The 21,438-nt window shown below is 48.8% G+C and overlaps 1 protein-coding gene across 2 annotated transcripts; it reads left to right on the top strand.

The window, feature by feature from the left end:
• Window positions 1-1,592: 1,592 nt before the first annotated feature.
• Window positions 1,593-21,432, top strand: LOC114036674 (histone-lysine N-methyltransferase EHMT2-like). 2 transcript variants are annotated; one of them, XM_027853327.1, is made up of 28 exons: window positions 1,593-1,634; window positions 2,281-2,350; window positions 2,657-2,875; window positions 2,983-3,254; window positions 3,357-3,441; window positions 3,576-3,643; window positions 6,460-6,615; window positions 6,993-7,106; window positions 7,210-7,324; window positions 7,451-7,552; window positions 7,874-8,022; window positions 8,305-8,448; window positions 8,622-8,857; window positions 9,285-9,467; window positions 9,664-9,746; window positions 9,844-9,950; window positions 10,976-11,098; window positions 11,560-11,661; window positions 12,296-12,400; window positions 12,714-12,868; window positions 13,040-13,207; window positions 13,307-13,451; window positions 13,754-13,831; window positions 14,181-14,296; window positions 14,900-14,986; window positions 19,825-19,903; window positions 20,075-20,250; window positions 21,033-21,432. In XM_027853327.1, exons 1-28 carry the CDS (start codon window positions 1,593-1,595, stop codon window positions 21,211-21,213), a joined length of 3,660 nt encoding a protein of 1,219 aa, XP_027709128.1. In that variant the 3' UTR covers window positions 21,214-21,432. The 2 variants fall into 2 exon arrangements, with proteins under 2 accessions (XP_027709128.1, XP_027709127.1); XM_027853326.1 differs by lacking the exon at window positions 1,593-1,634 and having other exon boundaries at window positions 2,068-2,350.
• Window positions 21,433-21,438: the final 6 nt, after the last annotated feature.

Raw genomic sequence — 21,438 nt, 5'->3', positions numbered from 1 at the left:
TAAAAGGAGGTGGAAAGTCAGAAGTAGTAAGGGTTGGGGAGGGGACAGGGGGAGAAGAGGAAAATACCTAGAAAAGGGCTCTTAGGCAGGGGAGGGAAGCAGCGGGGGAGGGAAAGGGTGTGGTAGAGACATAACCGTATTTTTTAAGGAAACATATTTTTCAGGAGTTTTCTGGAATTTGAGGTCTCAGTTTCTGTTTTTATTTTCCACAAAATAAAAAAAAGTTTTTTTTCTTTATGTTTGGTTGTTTGTGAGTCTGAATTGTTCCTTTCCTTCCAGTCTGGGCATCCTGGTACCTTCAGCAAACACCTCTTCCCTAAGACTACCTTGGCCATCCAGCTTCTGCTTCTGAGTTTTCTGTACCTATGCAGTGTTTTTAGTCACCTCCTGGTCTCCTCACCATGAGGGCAAAGACCATGTAAACTTTTTTCAACAGTACTTTGCTAAATTCTTAGTACTCTATATATATGGTGTTTCAGTCCCAACTCTTGTCATTAGCTAGTTGTGAGAAGTCACATACAAGCCTGTTGCTTCTACAGAGTGAGGAAATTAGACTAGATCAGGGGTTCTCAAACTGGGATGATAGGCTTGGATGGGGTAAAAATACATTTTTTTCCCCACTAAGCTCAAACAAACATTTCCTTCAATTATGAATTTTAAAAGTTATTCTGAGAAGGGATCCTTAAGCCTCACCGGACTGCTAAAGAGGGAGTGTCCATGACGCCCCCAAAAAGGTTAAGAACCCCCAAACTGGATGGTCCCTGGAGCCCTCTCCAATACTACTCCGAGTTTGTGGACTGGAGGAAAACTTCAGAGGCCGCTCTCAGCCTGTGCAAACTACAGCTCCCAGGAGGCCTCGGAGGCGGCCCCGGGTGCCCAGTTCCAACCCCCGGGAGCCGGGGCTGCCGACTCGTCCGGGTTCGAGGGCTGTAGTAGAGGCGGCTGAGGCGGGGTGTCGGTCAGTGAGGGGAAAGCGGCGTCTGCGCTTCTTCTGGTCGTGATGTCGTTAACGAAGTTGTGATTGTATTAAGTTCTTGGAGGGACCCGTGGCCGGCCGGGCGGGACTGGAGTGGTCTTTAATTAAGTCCTAGTTACTCACAATAAGAGCCGGGAGTAAAAGCCCTAGGTAAAGGGGAGGAGCGTCTCGGAGTACCCCCATCCCCACCTCCACGGGCAAAGTCTTCTCTCCAGCTCCAGCCCGGACCGAGACCAGAGGTAGAGGCACGGTCCTGCCCCTTCCCGGGACGCCCAGACCTGAGGAACCGCGGCTCCGGGGTTATTGGGCAATAGACTCGCACCACGGCGGCGGCCCCCGCCCCCAGTCCCGGCACTCCAACGGAGCGCCCGCGCTCGCCCCCCCCATGGTGAAGGCCAGGGCGGCCAGATCGAAGTGGCCTCCGAGGAGCCCGCCAGCCCCCTCCCGGGCATCCTCCGCAGCCCTCGGGGCTCCTATTCCGGGAAAATGGCAATGGAATAGGCCACGGCTCCTTTAAGGTTCTCTTCCTCCTCCCTCCTTCCACAACTCCCCCATCCCCCCCGGCCCACGTGACCCGGGCGGCCGCGCGCCTCCTGGGCCCCCCGCGCGAGCGGCTATGGCGGCGGCGGCGGGAGCTGCAGCGGCGGCGGCCGCCGAGGTGCGGAAGGGGAGGGGGGGGAGGCGGGTGCATGCCCGCCCGCGCGCGCGCCCGGGGGAAGCGCGCACTCGTGCAATGCTCCGGGGGTGCAACGGGGCCGGGGGGCCCGAGCCGGGCTTGCAACAAGCCGGGGGGCCAGCGTCGGGGGCCGGGGAGGGGACCAGGGGATGGGAGGCGGGGGAAGCGGGCACGGAGGTGCGCGTGCAGCCGCTGGCTACCCCCAAATGGGCGGATGGAGCCGGGGTCCCAGGGGCACGCGCACGGGGTGCGCGGGGCAGGCCGCCAAGCTGGGGGGGGAGTGGGTGCTGGGGGGGGCGTCGTGCGGGGCCCCCGCGGCTCCGGGGACAAAGGGGGAGCGTCTCGTGCACCCGGGAGGAGGGGGCGGGGCCGGGGCGCATTGGCCACGCCCCCTCCCCTCCTTTCTGCTCCCGGGATGCGGGGGCTACCGAGGGGGAGGGGGTCCCTTCGGGCCCGGGGGAGAGGGCGAGGGCCACTTCCTGGGAGCCGAGGCAGAGGGCGAGGGGCAACCCATCGGGGCCGGGGGAGGGGGCGAAGCCTGCTCTCTTCCGCCCGGACCCAGGCGTCCTGGGTTCCTCTGCCCCCAGCCGGGTTGACCAGTCCCCCTACCCCTTGTCTCCCCTCGCAGGGGGAGGCCCCTGGTGAGATGGGGGGGGCGCTGCTGCTGGAGAAAGAACCTCGGGGAACTGCAGAGAGAGGTAAGCATGCAGTGTATACAGGATGTCTGTCCCCTAGCCCCCTCTTCTTCCCTATTGAGAAAGTAGCCTTGTTCCCAATACCCCCTTCTTTTTCCTATTTGTAAGTGACCCTTTCCAATAATCTGGCAGAATGATAAGCTACCTTTGCCCCTAGATTCCTTTCCTCTTTCCTTCCTGGAAGGAATCCTGTTCCCCAGCCATGTGTGTCTGTCAGTTTGTCTGTCTGTCTGTCTCTGTCTCAGTCATAGGGATCTTGGTATTCGTGATACCCCTCCTCATTCCCAAACCTTTCTTTTATCTTCTTAGGTCTTAGCTCCTCAGGAGATAAGTCTCCTGGAGAGGAGACCCCACCCCAGGACCATCCAGAGTCTGTGGAACCCACTGGCCCCTCATCTCCTGCCTCAGTCACAGTGACTGTAGGGGATGAGGGTGCTGACACCCCAGTGGGGTCCACACCCCTCATTGGTGATGAGCCAGAGAGTCCAGAGGGAGATGAGGGCATCCACAGTGGTAGGATGTTGTTAGGTAAGGAGGTTGGGAGGGCTTGAGACTGGGGAATTCAAGGAGCAGGGAGAACTGAGCTCTCAGGTCATATCGTTTTCCCTCCTCTCTCTCCCCACCATCTTGTCCAGGCCATGCCACTAAGTCCTTTCCCTCATCCCCCAGCAAAGGGGGCAGCGCCTGCCCAAGCCGGGCGAAGATTACCATGACAGGGGCCGGGAAATCACCTCCCTCAGTCCAGAGTTTAGCCATGCGGCTGTTGAGCATGCCTGGGGCACAAGGGGCTGGAGCTGGGCCTGAGCCTGCCCCTACCCCCACCCCTACCCCAACCCCTACCAGCCCTGAAGGGAAGCCCAAGGTCCACCGAGCTCGAAAAACTATGTCCAAACCAGGGAATGGACAGGTAAAGGGCATATGCAGGGAAGGGAAGAAGTATATCTTGGAATAAGGAGAGGGAGCTGGGAGGGGAAAGGGAGTCTTATCTTTCCATCTGTGTATTCCCCAGCCTCCAGTCCCTGAGAAACGCCCCCCTGAAGTTCAGCATTTTCGAATGAGTGATGATCTTCACTCAATGGGGGATATGGGAACAGGTATATCCTTCAACCATAGATTCTAACTTCTTTCTCACCCACGCCATTGGGACAACAGTTAACTTTAGTTTGGGGCATCAAAAATCTTCTTGAGGTTTGAGGAGAAAAACCTTACTTGACCTTATTAATTCCAGACATTGCCAAAAGGAGGAAGCTGGACTTGGGAAGTGGAGGCCCCCACAAGAGAGGACCCCATGGCTTGGTAAGGCTGATTCAGGGACAGGACCAAGGGGCAGTAAGGGAGCTAAGAACAGAATGACAGCCTCTTTGAGAGGAAAACAAGTACTGAAAAGGAATGGAAAGAAAAGGAGAGAGGTGTGGAAATAGAATATTTTAGTTCCATAGAGAAGGGATTTGCTGACAGGACAGCTCAGCTAGAGTAAGGCTGGGGAGGGAAAAGATGCTGACTCTTAGGTGGGACAGGTCTCTAATATTCAACACACTAAGATGCCTTCTAAGGGCAAGGTACACGGGTTGATGCAAAGAAGAAAGATAGTTTCTGCTATTGGGAAACTTAGTGTTTAGGAGATCTAACCATGCCTATCAATCAATCAACATTTATTAAGCTCCTACTATGTATCAGGCCCTGTGTTAAATGCTGGGGATACAAAAAGAGGCAAAAGATAGTCCTTGCCCTCAAGGAGCTTACAATCTAATGAGGGAGACAACATGCACACAAATATATACAAAGCAAGTTATATACAGAATAAATAGGAAATCATTAACGGGGAGGGCACTGAATTAAGAGGGTTGGGTAAGGCTTGGAATTTTGGTTGGGACTTAAAGGAAACCAAAGGAGGTCGTTAGAGCCAAGGAGGAAAAGCATTCTTGGCCTGGGGGACAGCCAGACAAAATGCCCAGAGCCCAGAGATGGAGTGTTTTGTTTGTAGAACAGCCAAGAGGCCAGTGTCACTGGATCAAAGACTATGAGTTTCAGAGTAGAGTATAAGACTTATACCTTAGGTTAGAAAGGGCTTTGAATATCAAACAGAGGGGCAGCTAGGTGGCTCAGTGGATAGAGCACCAGCCCTGGAGTCAGGAGGACCTGAGTTCAAATCTAGTCTCAGACACTTGACACTTCCTAACAGTATGATCCTGGGCAAGTCACTTAACCCCGATTGCCTTAAAAAAAAAAATTTGAATGTCAAACAGAGCATTTTATATTTGAACCTGGAGCCAATAAGAAGCCACTGGAGTTTATTGAGTAGGAGGATGACATGATCAGACCTACACTTTAGGAATCACTTTTGTGGTTAAATAGAGGATGTATTGGAGTGGGGAGAGACTTGAGGCAGGCAGACTGGCCAGCAGGCTGTTGTAAGTGTCTAGGCATGAGGTGATGAGGTCCTGTGTTATCATAGTAACAGTGTCAGAGAAGGGGTATGTTGCAAAGGTGAAATTGACAGACTTGGCAACAGATTGGATGTGAGAGATGGTGAGCAATCCAGGATGACTCCCAGGTTTTGAACCTGAGGGACTCAGAGGATGGTGTTGCCTTCTACAGTAATAGGAAAGGGGAGAGAGGAGAGATGTGGTTTGGGGGAAATGTAATGAGTTCCATTTTGGACATATTGATTTTAAGATGTCTACTTCCCAGTTCAGAATGTGTGAAAGACAGTTGGAGATGTGAGATTGGAGGTCAGCAGGGAGATTAGGGCAAGACAGGTAGATTTGAGGATGACATCCTCATAGAAATGGTAATTAAATCATGGGAGTTAATTAGGTAACGAGGTAAAGGTTAACCAAGTAAAGTAGTATATAGAAAGAAAGAGGGCCCGGGACAGAACCTTGAGGGACACCTGAGAGTATGATACAGAAGTGGATCCAGATAGGTAGGATGAGGACCAGGAGAAAGTGATATCCTAAAAACTTGAAGAGAGTATCAAGGAGGACAGAGTGATCAACGTTGTCAATGGCTGCAGAGAGGCAAGGAGAATGAGGATGGAGAAAAAGCCATTGGATTGGCAGCTGAGAGAGATCATTAGTAACGTCAGTTTCTGTGGAATGATAAGGTCAGATGCTGGATTTTGAGAGATTAAGAAGACAATAAGGGGAAAGAAAGAGGAGGAACCTATTATAGATGACCTTTTCAAGGAATTTAGCCACACAGGGCAGAAGAGATACAGGATGATAATGGGAATAGAAAGATCAAGTGAAGGTTTTTTTCAGGATAGAGGAGACATGGGCATGTTTGTGGTTAATAGAGAAGAAGCCAGTAGCCAGTGACAGATTGAAGTGAAAGAGTAGGGAATGACAGAGGAGGCAGTCTGTTCTAAGAGACAGGATGGAATGGGATCACTTGAACAAGTAGAAGGGTTAACCTTGGTAAGGCCACTTCATCCAGTGAAATGGGTGAAGGAGGAGAGAGTGTTAGGAGTATGAATGATGTCACTCCCCTACTCAGTAAACTCCTGTGGCTCCCTATTGCCCCTAGGATAAAATACGCTTCTTCTAGTTTGTGAAGTTGTTCATAACCTGGTCCTAACCTGCCTTCAGTAATGTCCAATAAGGTTCCCTTTCCAAGCTCTGTGATACAGCCAAACTGGCCTTTTCTCACACTTGACACCCCATCTCCAATTTCCTCACTTTGCTTTGTTCAGTTTCCTCCACTCCACCTTACAGAACTTCAAGATACAGCTCAATCACCACCTTCCCCTTTTCTTATTTCCCCAAATGCTAGTTCCCTCCTTCTGGCTGCCTTGTATTGTTTGTGTGTGTATGTGTGTGTACACACATATGTCCTCCAGGTAGAATATAAATTCCTTTAGAGTAGGGATTGTTTCATTCTTTATATTCTCAGTATCTAGCACTGTGCCTAGAACTTAGTAAGCACTTAGAAAATGCTTGTTGGTTGGTTGGTTGATATACACTCACAAATATATCATAAGATAGAAGTTGATAGAGGCAAAGGAGCTATCTTGACAAAGTATCATTCTAGGAACATGGAAGGAGGGAGAGAACACTTTTAGCTGATGGGATCAGGAAATCTTCATGGAAGGGGAACTCTTTATTTCCCAGTTGGAAGAGCTGGGGCCTGCTGGGGGGTCTGAGGACATGGCCCTGGAGAAGGAAAACCAGGAGGCCATGGAGGACTGGGATACAGATGTAGGAGAAGGCTTCAGTTTGTACTATGACTCATATTCTGTGGATGAGCGAATTGACTCAGACAGTAAGGTAAGGAGCAGCTGGGTCTGGGGTGAGGTGACCTCCCTACCACCAGCTTCTTGCCATCTTTTATGATGCCTCTCTAGCCTTAGAGGCTTTAGAGAATCTGTGTATTGTGCCTAATCTTTTCTCTGCTGACTTTGTCTCTTTTGTTTCTCCAACCATCATTTCATACTTACCTACTGAACAAAACTACCTGTGCACACATGCATTTCCCTGAGCCCTGATGTCCCAGTTGTCCTGTTTCTGTATTGAGTTGTCCAGCTGAGAGCTCCCCAAGGGAGGGGACTGCCTCCCCATCAGACTCCCCACCAGATCACCTCAAGGACAAGACCTTTGATCTGAGGGTCACCCTCCCACAGCCCCATCCTCTTCTCCCTTTCTAGTCTGAGGCAGAGGTCTTGGCTGAGCAGTTGAGTGAAGAAGAAGAGGAGGAGGAGGAGGAGGAAGAAGAGGAGGAGGAGGAGGAAGAGGAGGAGTCTGGCAATCAGTCTGATAGGGTAAGGGTCAGATATCAGGGTCTGTAAAGGAAGTCTAGGCTTAGGAACAGAGAAGATAAACTTGCATACCCAGGTTCCGATTCTTCCCCCTCCCCCTCATCAGAGTGGTTCTAGTGGTCGACGAAAAACCAAGAAAAAATGGCGGAAGGACAGTCCTTGGGTGAAGCCCACCAGAAAACGTCGAAAGCGGGAAACGCCACGTGCCAAGGAGCAGCGGGGTAATAATTCAGATTAAGTTCCTGTCCCCCTTGGGCAACAGGTGTCCAAATCCTTGTTCTCCTCACATATATATCCCTGCCTTGGTTTCCCCCAACTTGTTATCTCTTTCTCTTCGTCTATATCAGGGGTGAATGGTGTTGGTCCCTCTGGCCCCAGTGAGTATATAGAGGTGCCTCTGGGGTCTCTGGAGCTACCCAGCGAGGGAAACCTTTCTCCCAACCATGCTGGTAATTGGGAAAATGGGGGAGCTGATTCAGGGAGCCTTGGGTGAGATAAGTTAAGGATAAGAGTAATAACTCGAGACTAGCAATCACAGCATAACCAATGGTGGCAGAAGAAGGGAGTTCCTGTTATTAGAAGGGATGGGGTTAAGAGCAATTTTGATCTATTGGGTAGATTAGTTTCCTTGGGCAGAGAAAGGGAAGGGTATAGTCACTGATCCTAACTGGATGAAAAAACCAGGCAGTTAAGATGAAGGGAGTTAGGGGGCAGAAGTAGCATCTGGGTCTCCCTGTGACACTTCTCTTTCTGCATCCCCTTGCCCCAAGGGGTGTCAAATGACACATCATCCCTGGAGACAGAGCGGGGGTTTGAGGAGTTACCCCTGTGCAGCTGCCGCATGGAGGCTCCAAAGATTGACCGGATCAGCGAGAGGGCTGGTCACAAGTGCATGGCCACAGAGAGCGTGGATGGAGAGGTGGGTCTGGACTCACAGAGAAGACAGAAGGAGAATGGGGTGGGAGGGAATGACATCAGATAGCTAGTATGAGTTGGACCTTTGAAGTCCCTTCTAACTGTGAGGTCTGGTGGATGTCCAGTGGATGGAAGGGTAGGGAGTGTGAGTGGGCTGGAGGAAAACTGGGGAAGAATAACAGGGAGATAATGGGGTCCTTAGCTTGTCTTTTCTACTTCTCTGCCTTACTGTTCCTTGTCTTCCTTTTTTCTTCTGCCACTCCTCTGCTAACACCCTGTTCTCCAGCTGTCGGGCTGCAGTGCAGGAATCCAAAAGCGGGAAACAATGAGGCCTTCAAGCAGGGTAGCTCTGATGGTCCTCTGCGAGACACATCGAGCCCGGATGGTCAAGCATCACTGCTGCCCAGGCTGTGGCTATTTTTGCACAGCGGTGAGGAGGGATATTGGTAGGGCTATGCAAATCCCCAGGACAGGGTAGGGGAGGGAGGTTGCTGGGCAGACAACCAGACCTCCATGGGGAGGGAGGAGTTGGAGGGAACCATGAAGCTGGGTCATTTATTTGGGTCCTAATACCGTTGCCCCCAATCCCCCCCCCCCAACAAGGGCACATTCTTGGAGTGTCACCCTGATTTCCGAGTGGCCCATCGATTCCACAAAGCCTGCGTGTCCCAGCTGAATGGGATGGTTTTCTGCCCCCACTGTGGGGAGGACGCTTCTGAGGCCCAGGAGGTGACAATTGCCCGGAGTGATGGGGTGGCCCCACCTCCTGGCACTGCTGCTCCTGTCCCCCCCCCCCCTGCCCAGGATGCCCCTGGACGGGCCGACACTTCCCAGCCCAGGTACCCCTCCCCTCCAAAAAAAAGAGCCCTCTCCCTTTGTAGGCCTTTCTTCACCTATTATCTCTCATTTCCATTTCTGCTTACCTCTTAAACCCTCACCTCTTTATTTCACATTCTCTTACTCTTCTCTCCCCATTCTCTCCACTTGTCCTTTCATACCTTCCTTTACCTTTCCATGCTCTCTTTCCTTCTCTTCTCTCCCCCTTCCTGTCTTTTCTGCTGTACCTCTTCTTCCCCTCTCCTTTTCACTTTCCTTCTTTCCTTCCCTCCTTGTCTTTTTCTTTCTTCCTGCCTTTCCTTCTCTCCTTCCTTCTTCCTTCCTTCTCATCCTTTCCCTGGGATATGAGAGTCTTTTCCCTTTCCCTAGTCTTTCTTCTCTCCCTGGGACACAAGAGCCCCTCTCCCCACACCTCTCCTGTTTCCCCAGTGCCAGGATGCGAGGTCATGGAGAACCAAGACGCCCCCTCTGCGACCCACTGGCGGATACCATCGACAGCTCAGGCCCTTCCCTGGCATTGCCCAATGGCAATATCCTCTCAGCTGTAGGTCTAGGGGCTGGCCCAGGCCGAGAAACCCTGGAAAAGGCACTAGTCATCCAGGAGTCTGAGCGGTGAGAGAAACTAATGACTGGAGGATGCACAGAGCTGGGTCTCTGAAGGGAGAGGGATCTTTTTTCAGTAGACTCATACTTAAGGATGAGTAAAAGCATGGTGTCTGAAGGAAGAGGCGTCTGATGAGGGACTCAGGGTGTTAAGCCCTCAAGTCTCCCTGTTCCATCCCCTTCCCCCTCCCTCTCCCCTGGGCAGAAGGAAGAAGCTTCGCTTTCATCCCCGTCAGTTGTACCTGTCTGTGAAGCAGGGGGAACTGCAGAAGGTCGTCCTGATGCTCTGTGAGTGTCCACTCCAGCCCAGGGTTCTCTCTCTGTCCATCTGTCTTTCTCCCTCAGTCTCTCTGTGAATGACGCTCTTCCCTCCCACCCCCCCTAGTGGACAACCTGGACCCCAACTTCCAAAGTGACCAGCAGAGCGAGCGCACACCCCTGCATGCAGCCGCACAAAAGGGCTCTGTTGAGATCTGCCATGTGCTACTGCAGGTAAGAGCAGACCAGGCCTTCAGTGTCTGACGGTCCCCTTTCCTTGACCACAGAATTTAGGCCTCTCCTCCCACTCTCTCCCCTTCATTCTAGTCACTGAGGGAGGCCTCTCGCCCTTATTTGACCATCTCTTCCAGCCCTCGGCCTCCATTTCCCTGGCCCGTCTCCCTTCGTCCCCTCTGCCCTGTTCCGGTCTCCACTCTCCTGGAATACCCCTGCACACATACATACACACACACACACACACACACACACACACACACACACACACACACAGCCCCCACACTGTCATTTCTACCTTAACAGTACCTTTTATGTACATCCCCTTCTCACCACTCACACAGCCACCATCCTAGTTCAGGCCCTCACTACCTCTCACCTGGACTATTGCAATAGCCTTCTTCTTGGTCTTTCTGCCTCAAGTCTCTCCTCACTACGATCCATCCTCCATTCAGCCTCCAAAGTGATCTTCCTGAGCCACAGCTCTGACCATGTCACCCCAGTAGCTCCAGGATCAGCTCTAAGGTCCTCTCTTTCGCATTTAAAGCCATTCCCCAATCTGGTCCTTTTCTTTCTGTCTTCCTCTTCTTACACTGTACTCCGTCCCACCCACTGTATGATCTAGCTGTACTGTCTTACGTGCTGTTCTTTACACACTCCAGCTCCTTATTCCATGGCTTTGCACTGACTGTTGCCTAGGTACAGAGTACTCTGCCCCCTCATCTCCACCTCTTAGCTTCCCTGGCTTCCTTTAAGACTCAGCTCAGATCCCACCTTCTACAGGACGCCCTTCCTGGTCCCTCTAGATGCTAATTCCTTCCCTCTGAGATTACCTTTCACCTACCCTGTACGTAGCTAGTATGTGCCAAATTATTTGCATGTCGTCTTCCCCCATTAAAATAGAAGCTTCTTCGGGAAGGGACCCTTTTTTTGTCTTTCTTTGTATCCTCAGAGTGCCTGGCGTATAATTATTGCTCAATAGAGGCTTGTTGACTGACTGACTAACCCTTTTTCCCACCTGCCAGGCTGGAGCAAATATCAATGCTGTGGATAAGCTGCAGCGGACCCCTCTGATGGAGGCTGTGGCCAACAATCACGTGGAGGCCGCTCGATACATGGTGCAGCGAGGAGGCTGTGTCTATAGCAAGGTGGGGGCCTTGGCTGGCTGGCACAGTTGAACTAGTCTGAGTGGCATAGTGGGAGATGTGGCAAGGGGTTATAGATAAGGTGAAAGACAAAGAACAGGAGGTAGCTGTTGTGTTCCTTGGGGGCAAGGGCTCTGTAAACTTGAATGAGAAAAAAAATTGCATTTTTATTTTTAGTAGCCCCTAACTGAAATTTAACATTTCCTTCAAATATTTTTTGTAAGCATCAATTGTCTGAGGCTGAATTTGAACTCAGGTCCTCCTGACTCCAAGGCTACTGTGCCACCTACCTGCCCCTCCTTCAAATATTTAAAAACCGCATTCTGAGGAGTCCATAGGTTTCACTGGGCTGCCAGAGGGGAACTGTGTCTCCCTGCCTTGTCCGTGCTCTACCCACCCCTCAAAAAGAAGTTTGAGTACCCCTGCTTGGGGTATTAAAGGTCTGTGTGCACCTGTCTTCCCAGGAGGAAGATGGTTCTACTTGTCTTCACCACGCAGCTAAGATTGGCAACCTGGAGATGGTCAGCCTGCTGCTCAGCACTGGCCAAGTGGATGTAAATGCTCAGGTCAGTGACCAGCGGTTCTCCCGCTCGCCTCTGTTTCCCTACTTTGTCGTTTAGTTGTTCAAAGTGTTTCTGTGTCTCCAGCCTCTGCCTCTCCCCCCTCACCTTTTTGTGTATGCTCTTTTTTCATTCATTCTCCCATATCTCTTCTTCTTTGTCTCTGACTCTTTTTCCCTGCACAGTGGTGGTGACTTATTCTCTGTCTCTGCCTGTCACTGTCTGTTCTCTGGTGCCACTTACTGCCTGAGCCCCACCTCCATCGCGTGTATCTCTCCCTCCCTCCCTGGGTTGTTCTCTGTCTTTGTTGGTGTCCCATCACTAGTCTCTCCCATACTGTCTCATTCTCCCTCCAGATTGCTCCCCTCCCAGCCTCTATCTCCCATGTATCTCTCTTGCTCTTTTCTTGATATCTCTCCTTCCTTGTTTGTGTTTTTCTATGTCTCTCCTTCAGTGTGTGTGTGTGTGTGTGTGTGTGTGTGTGTGTGTGTGTGTGTCTCTCTCTCTCTTTCTCTCTCTCTCTCTCAGAAGGGGAGACTCTGAGAGAAGGGGAAACCCATGCCTCCCTTTTTAACCAGATACAGCTATAGGAGACCTGACTGGGCCCCAACACTCACCTGCCTCTTTTTACTCCTTCCAGGATAATGGGGGCTGGACACCCATCATTTGGGCAGCTGAACATAAACATATTGAAGTTATTCGAATGCTGTTGACCCGAGGAGCAGATGTTACCCTCACTGACAATGTAAGAGAAAACATGTGGGTACCCAAGGGTGGAGGGAAAGTAGGGTGATACCTTGGAATCCTTGGATATTTCACATTGCTTCATTTTGTACTTCTCTGACTTAGGATATGCTATTGGGTATTGGTTTTACCCTTATTCATGTCATAACCCTATACTATACCATAAGCCCTATGATGGCAGGAACTAAGTCTTACTTAATCTTTGAACATCTTCAGTGCCCAGCGTGTGATTGGTCATTGTTTGTTTCTCTTTTTTCACTTTAACTGAGACTTGGGGTCCTGAACCAACTCCTGTATCTTTCCCTTGCCCTCAGGAAGAGAACATCTGTTTGCACTGGGCATCCTTCACAGGCAGTGCTGCTATTGCTGAGGTCCTACTGAATGCCCGCTGTGACCTCCATGCAGTCAACTATCATGGCGATACACCCTTGCATATCGCTGCTAGAGAGAGCTACCACGACTGTGTGCTGTGAGCATCTCCCACACCCCAGAGCCTGTGCCCTGGCTTCCCCATTCTTCCTCCTCTCTTACCTTCTGTCCATCCCTCTCCTGTGTCTTTGGATTGGTGTCTTTCCCCTGCTTCTGTCTTTGCCTCTTCTGCCACATATTCCTTACTGCTTTCCTTGTTCTATCCCTTCAGGCTTTTCCTGTCCCGGGGTGCAGACCCAGAGTTACGGAACAAAGAAGGAGATACGGCATGGGACCTGACCCCTGAGCGCTCAGATGTCTGGGTAGCCCTGCAGCTCAACCGAAAGCTTCGCCTTGGTGTGGGTAACCGAGTACTGCGGACAGAAAAGATCATTTGCAGGTGGGGGTTCCCAGAGTCGCCTGTCCATTAATTGTTGCCCCCCAAGGGTCTGGGGTGGGGGTCTCATCCCCTCAGCCATACTGCTTCTCTTCCCCCTAGAGATGTAGCTCGAGGTTACGAGAACGTGCCAATCCCCTGTGTCAATGGGGTGGATGGGGAGCCATGCCCAGAAGATTACAAATACATTTCTGAGAACTGTGAAACTTCAACTATGAATATTGACCGAAACATCACACACCTGCAGGTAAGTGGGGTGGGAAAGATCCCCCAGACTTCTTGATATCCTAATTCTAACACTTTAGAGATCCTTAGCCAATTTCCTCATTCACCTCCAATAACGTCAGAGCGTACCCTCTTAGCCCAGTCCCATTGCCAACTCCTGACAGCTCTACCCAGTGTTGTTCCCATGCCATGTAGACAAAAGCCTGATGATCTCTGACAGAATGAGGGCTCTGGGCCGTGGAGGGGGAGCGTTCTAGAGGCTGGAGGGCAGGACACCTGAGTCCTGGGCTTAGAGGATTATGACCCCAGTGTCCTCACCCCCAGCACTGCACCTGCGTGGATGACTGCTCGAGCTCCAACTGTCTCTGTGGCCAACTCAGTATACGGTGCTGGTACGACAAGGTGAGTAAGCTCTAAAGAGCCCTCGTGTCACTGGCAGGAATCCTTCCCCCAACTGCCCATGTTTATTTTCTGTCCCTTCCTAGGGAGGAGGAGCTATCCAGGATAGACTGGGGCTCAGAGAGGAGGAAGCCTTCCCTTCATGGGGCTTCTCTCTCCCCTCCCCCTGATCCCAAACCAAGGGCAACTGGGAAACTGCCAAGAAAGTGACTATGCCATTTTTGTTGGTATATGCAAATAACCTTCAAATGGCCCTGTATTTGTCCTGCTTCTTATACAAACATGCCCTCCTCCCCCTCCTCCCTCAACTAGCCTGTCTCTTCTCACCTCTCCCCTTTACCTCTGGAACCAGGACGGACGTCTGCTTCAGGAATTTAATAAGATTGAGCCCCCCCTGATCTTTGAATGTAACCAGGCCTGCGCCTGCTGGAGAAGCTGCAAGAATCGAGTGGTACAGAGTGGTATCAAGTGAGGACACCTGCCTTTCAGCCTCTCACTTCTCCCAGACCCTGGGGACCCAGGCATCCTTAATTCCCTACTGCAGTTTTAGCCCCTTTTCTTTTTTTTCTTTTTCTTTTTTTTTTTTAAGGCAGTTGGGGTTAAGTGACTCACCCAGGGTCACACAGTTAGTGTCAAGTGTTTGGTCTGAGGTTGGATTTGAACTCAGGTCCTCCTGACTTCAGGGCCAGTGCTCTATCCACTGCGCCACCTAGCTGCCCCTCTTTAGCCCCTTTTCTTGAGTGAAGTGTGGGTAGTGGGGCACCCTTTGGTCCTAGGACTCTCGTTTCCCTCCCCATGACACACCTTCCCATATTTTTCTCCTTGGGATGTCCCTCTGACAGATACAATGGAAAGAGTACTGGATTTTGAACCTGGGTTCAAATCCCACCTCTGACTGGGAGTTGTTTCTGAGTGACCTTGAGCAAGACACTTTACTTTTCTGGGCTCCTTGGTTTTCCTCATCTGTTGCTGAGAGAGGTACTCTAGATAAGCCCCTGAGGTCCCTTCCAGCTCTAAATCTAGACCCCTGTCACAATACTCTATGCCTTCTCCCTTCTCCCCACCCTCCAGGGTTCGGCTACAGCTCTACCGTACTGCCAAGATGGGTTGGGGTGTCCGTGCGTTGCAGACCATACCTCAGGGTACCTTCATCTGCGAGTGAGTGTGCTGGGGCCCACGCACAAGGAGCATGGAAGGGTTTGAGGAGGGCAAGGGCTGGGACTTTTTGGTGGAATGAAAAGGGGAGGCTATCTGATGTGTGGATAGAAGGCCAGACTTGACTCAAGATGGCCTGGCTTCAGGTCATACCCCTTGACATACTAACTTTGTGACCCTGAACAAATTATTTAAACCTCTTAGTGCCTTCAGGCACCATTTAGAAGACTAAATTACGGAATAGTTGCTGACCTGCATTGGTGGAAAAAATTTTCACAAAAGGCATTCCTTACAGCCGAGAAATCACAGGCCTAGACAAAAAAAAAAAATTGAGGTTGGATCATAGCTTTAGATAGAGGTGAAAGTGGCTTTAGAGGTCATCTAATCCAACCCTCTCATTGTACAGATAAGGAAGTAGGCTCAGAGATTAAGTGACTTGGTCATAGTCACAAAAATACTAAAGGAGGGAGGGGTAAAATTTGAATTGGGTCCTCAAATTCCAAACAAGAGCCCCTTCCCCTAAACATATGTCCACACCTGCTCACTATGAATTTGTGCTGTTTCACCTCTTCCCTTGCTGTTACTTACCAGTCCTGTTATTCACCTACTTTTAATTCCCTAGTATACTTTGCATTACTGTTATTACACAGCTTCTCAATGTCCAGTCCCCTCTTTCTCTGAACAGACAATTTCACTAAGTGCTTTAATAAGAAAATAAAAATCGTCCTATTCTGAGCTGTCTCACCTTCCTAACTTACCACCCCATGTCTCTTCATCCACCCTCACCTATCTCAAAAGAAGAGTTGTCTTTCCTCTTTTTCCAAGTATAAATCTGTCCACCTAAACTCATGATCCTGCCCGGTGACACCCTGCCTTACTTCATGGTCCCCTCCCCTTTCCCGATTCCTTCTGGACCTTGGCATTTCTATCATACTTCAGTCTCTAGTTTGATTCTTCTACCCTCCCCTCCTTTTTAAAAATATTTGAACGGCACTTTCAAACTACTGCCCTGTCTTTTCCCTTTTTAAAAAACAAATATTTTATTTGTTTTAATCCACCAAAATCAACCTTCTCACCCTCTCACCTCAACTCTCCTCCCCATTGAGAACATGAGAAAAATAAAATCCATTACAAACATGTATAGTCACTCAAAATAAATATATACATTGACCATGTCCAAAAAAATATTAAGTCTCATTCTGCATTTTGAGTCATTCACCTCTGTATCAGAAGGTAAGTAGCACATTTCCTTATTAATCATCTGGAATCCTGATTGGTTATTACGCTGTACTATGTTCAGCCTGTTTCTCATTTGTGGGCACTCCCTCATTCCTGTCCCTTCCCCACCCCTCCCCTCTTGTTTTCCTATTGAGCAAAATGGATTTTTGTACCCAACTTTGTATGTGTGTATTCTTGCTTCTGTGGATAAGTTCTGATGACTATAAGGTTCAAGTGTAAGCCATTACCCATCCGCCCATGCCCTTTTATATATAGATGTCTATCTTTGCACCTTGGTTATGTGAAATAATTATCCTTAACCTTTTTCCTTCTTCCTGGGTGTATTCTTTTTTCCCTATGCTTTCCTTAAGATCTTCAAGACATAAAAAGAACCCCTCCCAGGCTTTATCTGATTGTACTCTCTGATGATAAGATTCAGGGGAGATAATCTTACCAACTCCCCATATCTAAATGTAAGCAGTTTATCTTTGTTTAGTTTTTTATCATTGTTCATTCATGTTTATGTTTCTTTATGCTTCTCTTCACTTTTATGTTTGAACTAATGAGTTTCTCTTCAGCTCCTCTCTTTATCAGAGATGCTTGGAAATCTTCTAGTTCATTTTTTCCCCCTGTAGAATTTTAGTCAGTTTTCTAGGTAAGTTTTGGCTGAAAATCCCTATCTTCTACCTTCTGCAATATTATATTCCAAGTTTCCTGCCTTGTAGTGGTGGCTGCCAAATCGTGTGTGATTCTGACGCTATGTCTCCTCAGTATTTTGAATCCTTTCTTTCTGTTTCCAGTATTTTTTCTTTGACCCAGAAGGTTCCTAGCAGTTTTCATTTGGGCCTTTCTTTCTGGAAGTGACTGCTGGATTCTTTCTATTTCCATTTTGCTCTTTGATTCTAAGAAATAATAAGCAGTTTTAAGATTTCTTGAAATAGAATGTCTAGGGCCCTTTTTTTGGTCACAGTGTTTAGACAGTCTAGTGATTCTTTAATTTTTTTCTTGATCTATTTCCAGATCAGTTGTTTTTGCTATGAGATACTTTGCATTTTCTTCCCCCCTCCCTTTTTTTTTCCAGTCTTTTGACTTTGTTTTAATATTTCTCGTTGCCTCATGAAGTTATTGGCTTCTGTTTGGTCTGTTGGGGGAGGTTTTGTACTTCTTGTGGCAAGGTGTTAATTCCCTTTCCAGTTCTTTTTTCCATAGCTTTTTCATTTCTTTTTCTAATTTTTTCCTCAAGATTTTCATTCCATTTTTATAAAAATATTTTTAACTCTTTTTAAACTCTTGCTTCGTTTCTTCCACCATAATAGCTCTTTATGGTGGGGGTTTTTTTTTTCCATTCTTCCAGCCCACTTCCTGACTTTGGACTAAATATTAGGGCAAGGCTCTCTCGCACTTTTGGAAGGAAGGTCTGGGCTGGTCCAACAAAGCTGTTGGTTGGCACCTGTCCTTGTGACAGTGCCCCAACATGGGTGTGTGATCTCCTTTTGTGGTGGTGTGCAGCCTGTCCCTGGGCATTGGAGTCTTCCGTTTGTGACAGTTGCCCCTGCTCTGACCCTGTTCCTAGTGTCTACAGATCTCTCTGTCTCCCTGTGCTGACCTGGTCCAGATAAATGATGCACTGTGACTTTTTCTGGATTTCTCCATCAGGATTCAGGCTGGTGAATTTTATAGATCTGTTTGGAGGAGTTGTAGACAGGAGCTCAGCTGCCTTACTTCCTGCTACTCTACTATCCTGGTTTTACCCCTTTAATCTCCCCATTTAACGTTCTAGTTTCTCTAGAGAGTCATCTTAATGGCCAGTGCTTCCACTTTATCATGCCCAACTCTCCTTAACCCCTTGCAGCCTGGCTTTTACCCCTACCAGAAAACCAAAACCATTCTCACAGAGGTCACCAGTAATCTTATCCACCATATCCACTGGCCCTTTAAAAAGTCTTCATCCCTCTTAATCTTTTTTTTAAAGGCAGTCAGGGTTAAGTGACTTGCCCAGAGTCATGTAGCTAGTAAGTGTCAGAGGCTGGATTTGAACTCAGGTCCTCCTGATTCCAAGGCCAGTGCTCGATCCACTGCACCACCTAGTTGTCCCCATTCCCCTTAATTTTGATCATCTTCCCAATACTTGATGCTGTTGACCACTCACTCTTACTGAATACTCTCCTCCTTTGGCCTTCATGACATCATCTTCTCCTGGTCCTTCTGATGCCATTCCTTATCATTCCTTTTTTCTCTTTCATTCCCTGACTCTTCTTCCTCATCCTACCCCTGAAATGTAGTTCTTTCCTCAGAGCTTAGCTGTTGGCCTTTTTTTGTCTTACCCTTCCCCCCTCTGCACACACACTTACTTCTCCTTTCTTCCCCTTTCTTCTCCCCTTCGGACCTTAAGACCTCATCTACTCTCATGCTCTCATGGCCTCTACTGTCATCTCCCAAATCTACATTTTTAATCCTGACCCTCTCCTGACCTTTAGTCCTACATCTTCAGCTTTCTGCTAGAAGTTTCCACATTAATGTTCCAGTAGCCTTCATATTCATCAATATACCAAACTCCTCATCATCTTCTCTCTAAAAGTGACCACCTAGTTGCCTCAACCCCAAACCTGTCACCTTGTAGTCCTGCCTTCTTTTTTGCCCATCACGTCTAGTAGTCAGTCTCCAAGTCCTGCAAGTTGTCCTTCGATTGCTTATATCTGTTTTTTTCTTTTCTACCCCCACTGCCACCTGCCATGTCCAGCTTCTAAATGTAGCTCAGTCACAGAATATTTACCACGATTTCCTAGCTGATTTCTCTTCTTCTAGTCTCTCCCCCACTTAAAAATCTATTCTAAACATACTACTAGATTAATTCCATTAATCCATTCAACCAACACTGTCTTCCCAAAGCATCACTATTAACATGTCTATCATATCACTGTCTTGCTCAAAAGTATTCAGAAACCCCTCACTTAACTTGGCATTCAAGACTACTATAGTCTATACTCGCCCTCTATGCCGTTAAGCTTCCCCTTCCCCATTACTTCCTTGTTCTTATTCTACTCAATTAAACAATAAATTCATTTAACATCTATTACACACCTATAGTCCCATCCTTTATGAATTCTGAAGTCTGATAAGGAGGTAGGGCATAAACACAGAATTCTAATTCACAGTATTATAGAAGTACATTAGAAGTGCCTTGTAGGGTTACTGAGATCAAGGAAGGCTTCATAGAGGGGGGTAGCATCTAAATTGGAAGGATAGGTAAATGCTGACAGGTGATAGACTCAAGATGCAGAATGAGATAGGCAGTTTTGGATATGGCCACTTCAAGAATTTGTTTTGTTTGACTATAACTATTTGTTACAAGGATCTTGCTTTTATTTTTTTCCCCGGTGGAAGGGAGGGTACAAACTGAGAAAATGAAATTTAAAATAAAGGATGAGTAAAAGCCCATTAGTGTTATTTAATGAGAGCTAAAGACCAGGATTCAGATCTCATCTTTGAGCCCCCAACTGTACCTCTCAGTGTCCCCAGGCAGCTCTGTTAAGACCATAAGGTACAGAGGAGATGCTGAAAAGGTTCCCTACTCCCATGAAATCATAGGTCTCAGAACTCCTCTCTTCCCTCTACTGGATTAGGTATGTTGGGGAACTGATCTCAGATGCCGAGGCAGATGTTCGAGAAGATGATTCTTACCTCTTTGACCTGGACAATAAAGTGAGTAGATTGGGATGAGGGGGGAGGCCTTACCCTGTTTCCTCTCCGGCGCCTCCCTTAAATCTTGAGTTGGGTCAGCAAGAAGTGATACAGCATCAATAACTATGTTGAGACTTCGGCCCAGTCGCAAGGTGTGAGATGGGGGAGGTAACCAATCCACATTCTCTCCAGGATGGAGAGGTGTACTGCATCGATGCCCGATACTATGGCAACATCAGTCGTTTTATCAATCATTTGTGTGACCCTAACATCATCCCTGTTCGAGTCTTCATGCTGCACCAAGACCTCAGGTTCCCCCGAATTGCCTTCTTCAGTTCTCGAGACATCCGGACGGGCGAGGAGCTAGGGTGAGGGGGATGTAAGGGTTCCCTGTGGTGGCTGGAAGGGTAGGCTGCTGGATCTTTAATGAGGCATCCAGGTGTAGTCCCTAGAGAGTCGAGGGAGGGGAAGCACGGGGCCCAGGAGACCTGGGTTCCAGAGGTAGCATCCAAATCCCACAATAAGCTCTGCCACCTCTCTACCTGTATGACTTTGGGAAAGTTGTCACATCCCAGCTCTAAAATGAGGAATTGGGGCCAGATCATGGGTTTTAACCTGTGGAGTCTGTGGATAGATGGATTTGGATAGGGGAAAAAACGACATCTTTATTTTCACTTAACCTGTACTGAACATCTCTTTCAATTATGAATGTAGGCAACAAACCCATAGTAATAGGCTTCTATAGACTGTCAAAGTGGCCCACGACACAAAACAATTTAAGGACCCCTGGACTAAATTATCTCTAAGGTCCTTTTGAACTCTAAATTTTATGATCCTATGACCCTAATGTCCTCTCTGCTAGCCTTTGGAGGGGTCCTCAGGTACTCTGGCATTCTCGCAGAATCCCCCAGGTGACTCTGGCAAAGAGCACACAGACCCCACTCCTTGCCCCCTAAAGGTTTGTATTTGCTGTTGTCTCCAATCTTGGGTTGGGTTTTAACATGAGGCTTGGGCCTAGTTGACCAGAGCTTGAGTCCTTAAAAAGTGGCCAAAGAGGATGAAAGCTTCTGGGGTGGGTAGGTGGGCAGATGAAAAACCTGGGAAGACTTTTTGAGGTCTGGATCCCAAGTTCCCCTGATCTTCCTGGCAGGTTTGACTATGGCGACCGGTTCTGGGACATTAAGAGCAAGTATTTCACCTGTCAGTGTGGCTCTGAAAAATGCAAGCACTCAGCAGAGGCCATCGCCCTGGAGCAGAGCCGCCTGGCCCGCCTGGATCCCCACCCAGAACTGATTGCTGACCTTGGGTCCTTACCCTCCCTCAGTTCCTGACCCCAGATCCAGTGACTTCTGGGGGGCTTCCTCACAAAGTTTCTTCTCCTGGGAATTGTTCTCACCCCTCAGAACTAGCTGCCTTTTTCCTGCCCACACACTGTCCCAAGCCATTCCTGTTCATTTGTATCACCTGTTTTGAAAGTGGGATACTCTTCCCCATCACCAAGGGATGATGGTGTCCTGTTCTGCCATAATGATAATGATTGATTCCCAGACCCAGTT

The sequence above is a fragment of the Vombatus ursinus genome, unplaced genomic scaffold, assembly GCF_900497805.2.
Source record: "Vombatus ursinus unplaced genomic scaffold, bare-nosed wombat genome assembly UNPS02009951.1, whole genome shotgun sequence".
Classification (NCBI taxonomy): Eukaryota; Metazoa; Chordata; class Mammalia; order Diprotodontia; family Vombatidae; genus Vombatus; species Vombatus ursinus.
Note: the sequence above shows the minus strand (reverse complement) of the source record. Positions and strands in the feature narration are given on the sequence as shown.

Excerpts from the sequence above, each read along its gene's own strand:
- LOC114036674 (XM_027853326.1), top strand. The coding sequence starts at position 2,068 with ATGCGGGGGCTACCGAGGGGGAGGGGGTCCCTTCGGGCCCGGGGGAGA. Across the intron at positions 14,987-19,824 it reads CAGGGTACCTTCATCTGCGA|GTATGTTGGGGAACTGATCT; the intron begins GTGAGTGTGCTG and ends CTACTGGATTAG. Across the intron at positions 20,251-21,032 it reads CGGACGGGCGAGGAGCTAGG|GTTTGACTATGGCGACCGGT; the intron begins GTGAGGGGGATG and ends TCTTCCTGGCAG.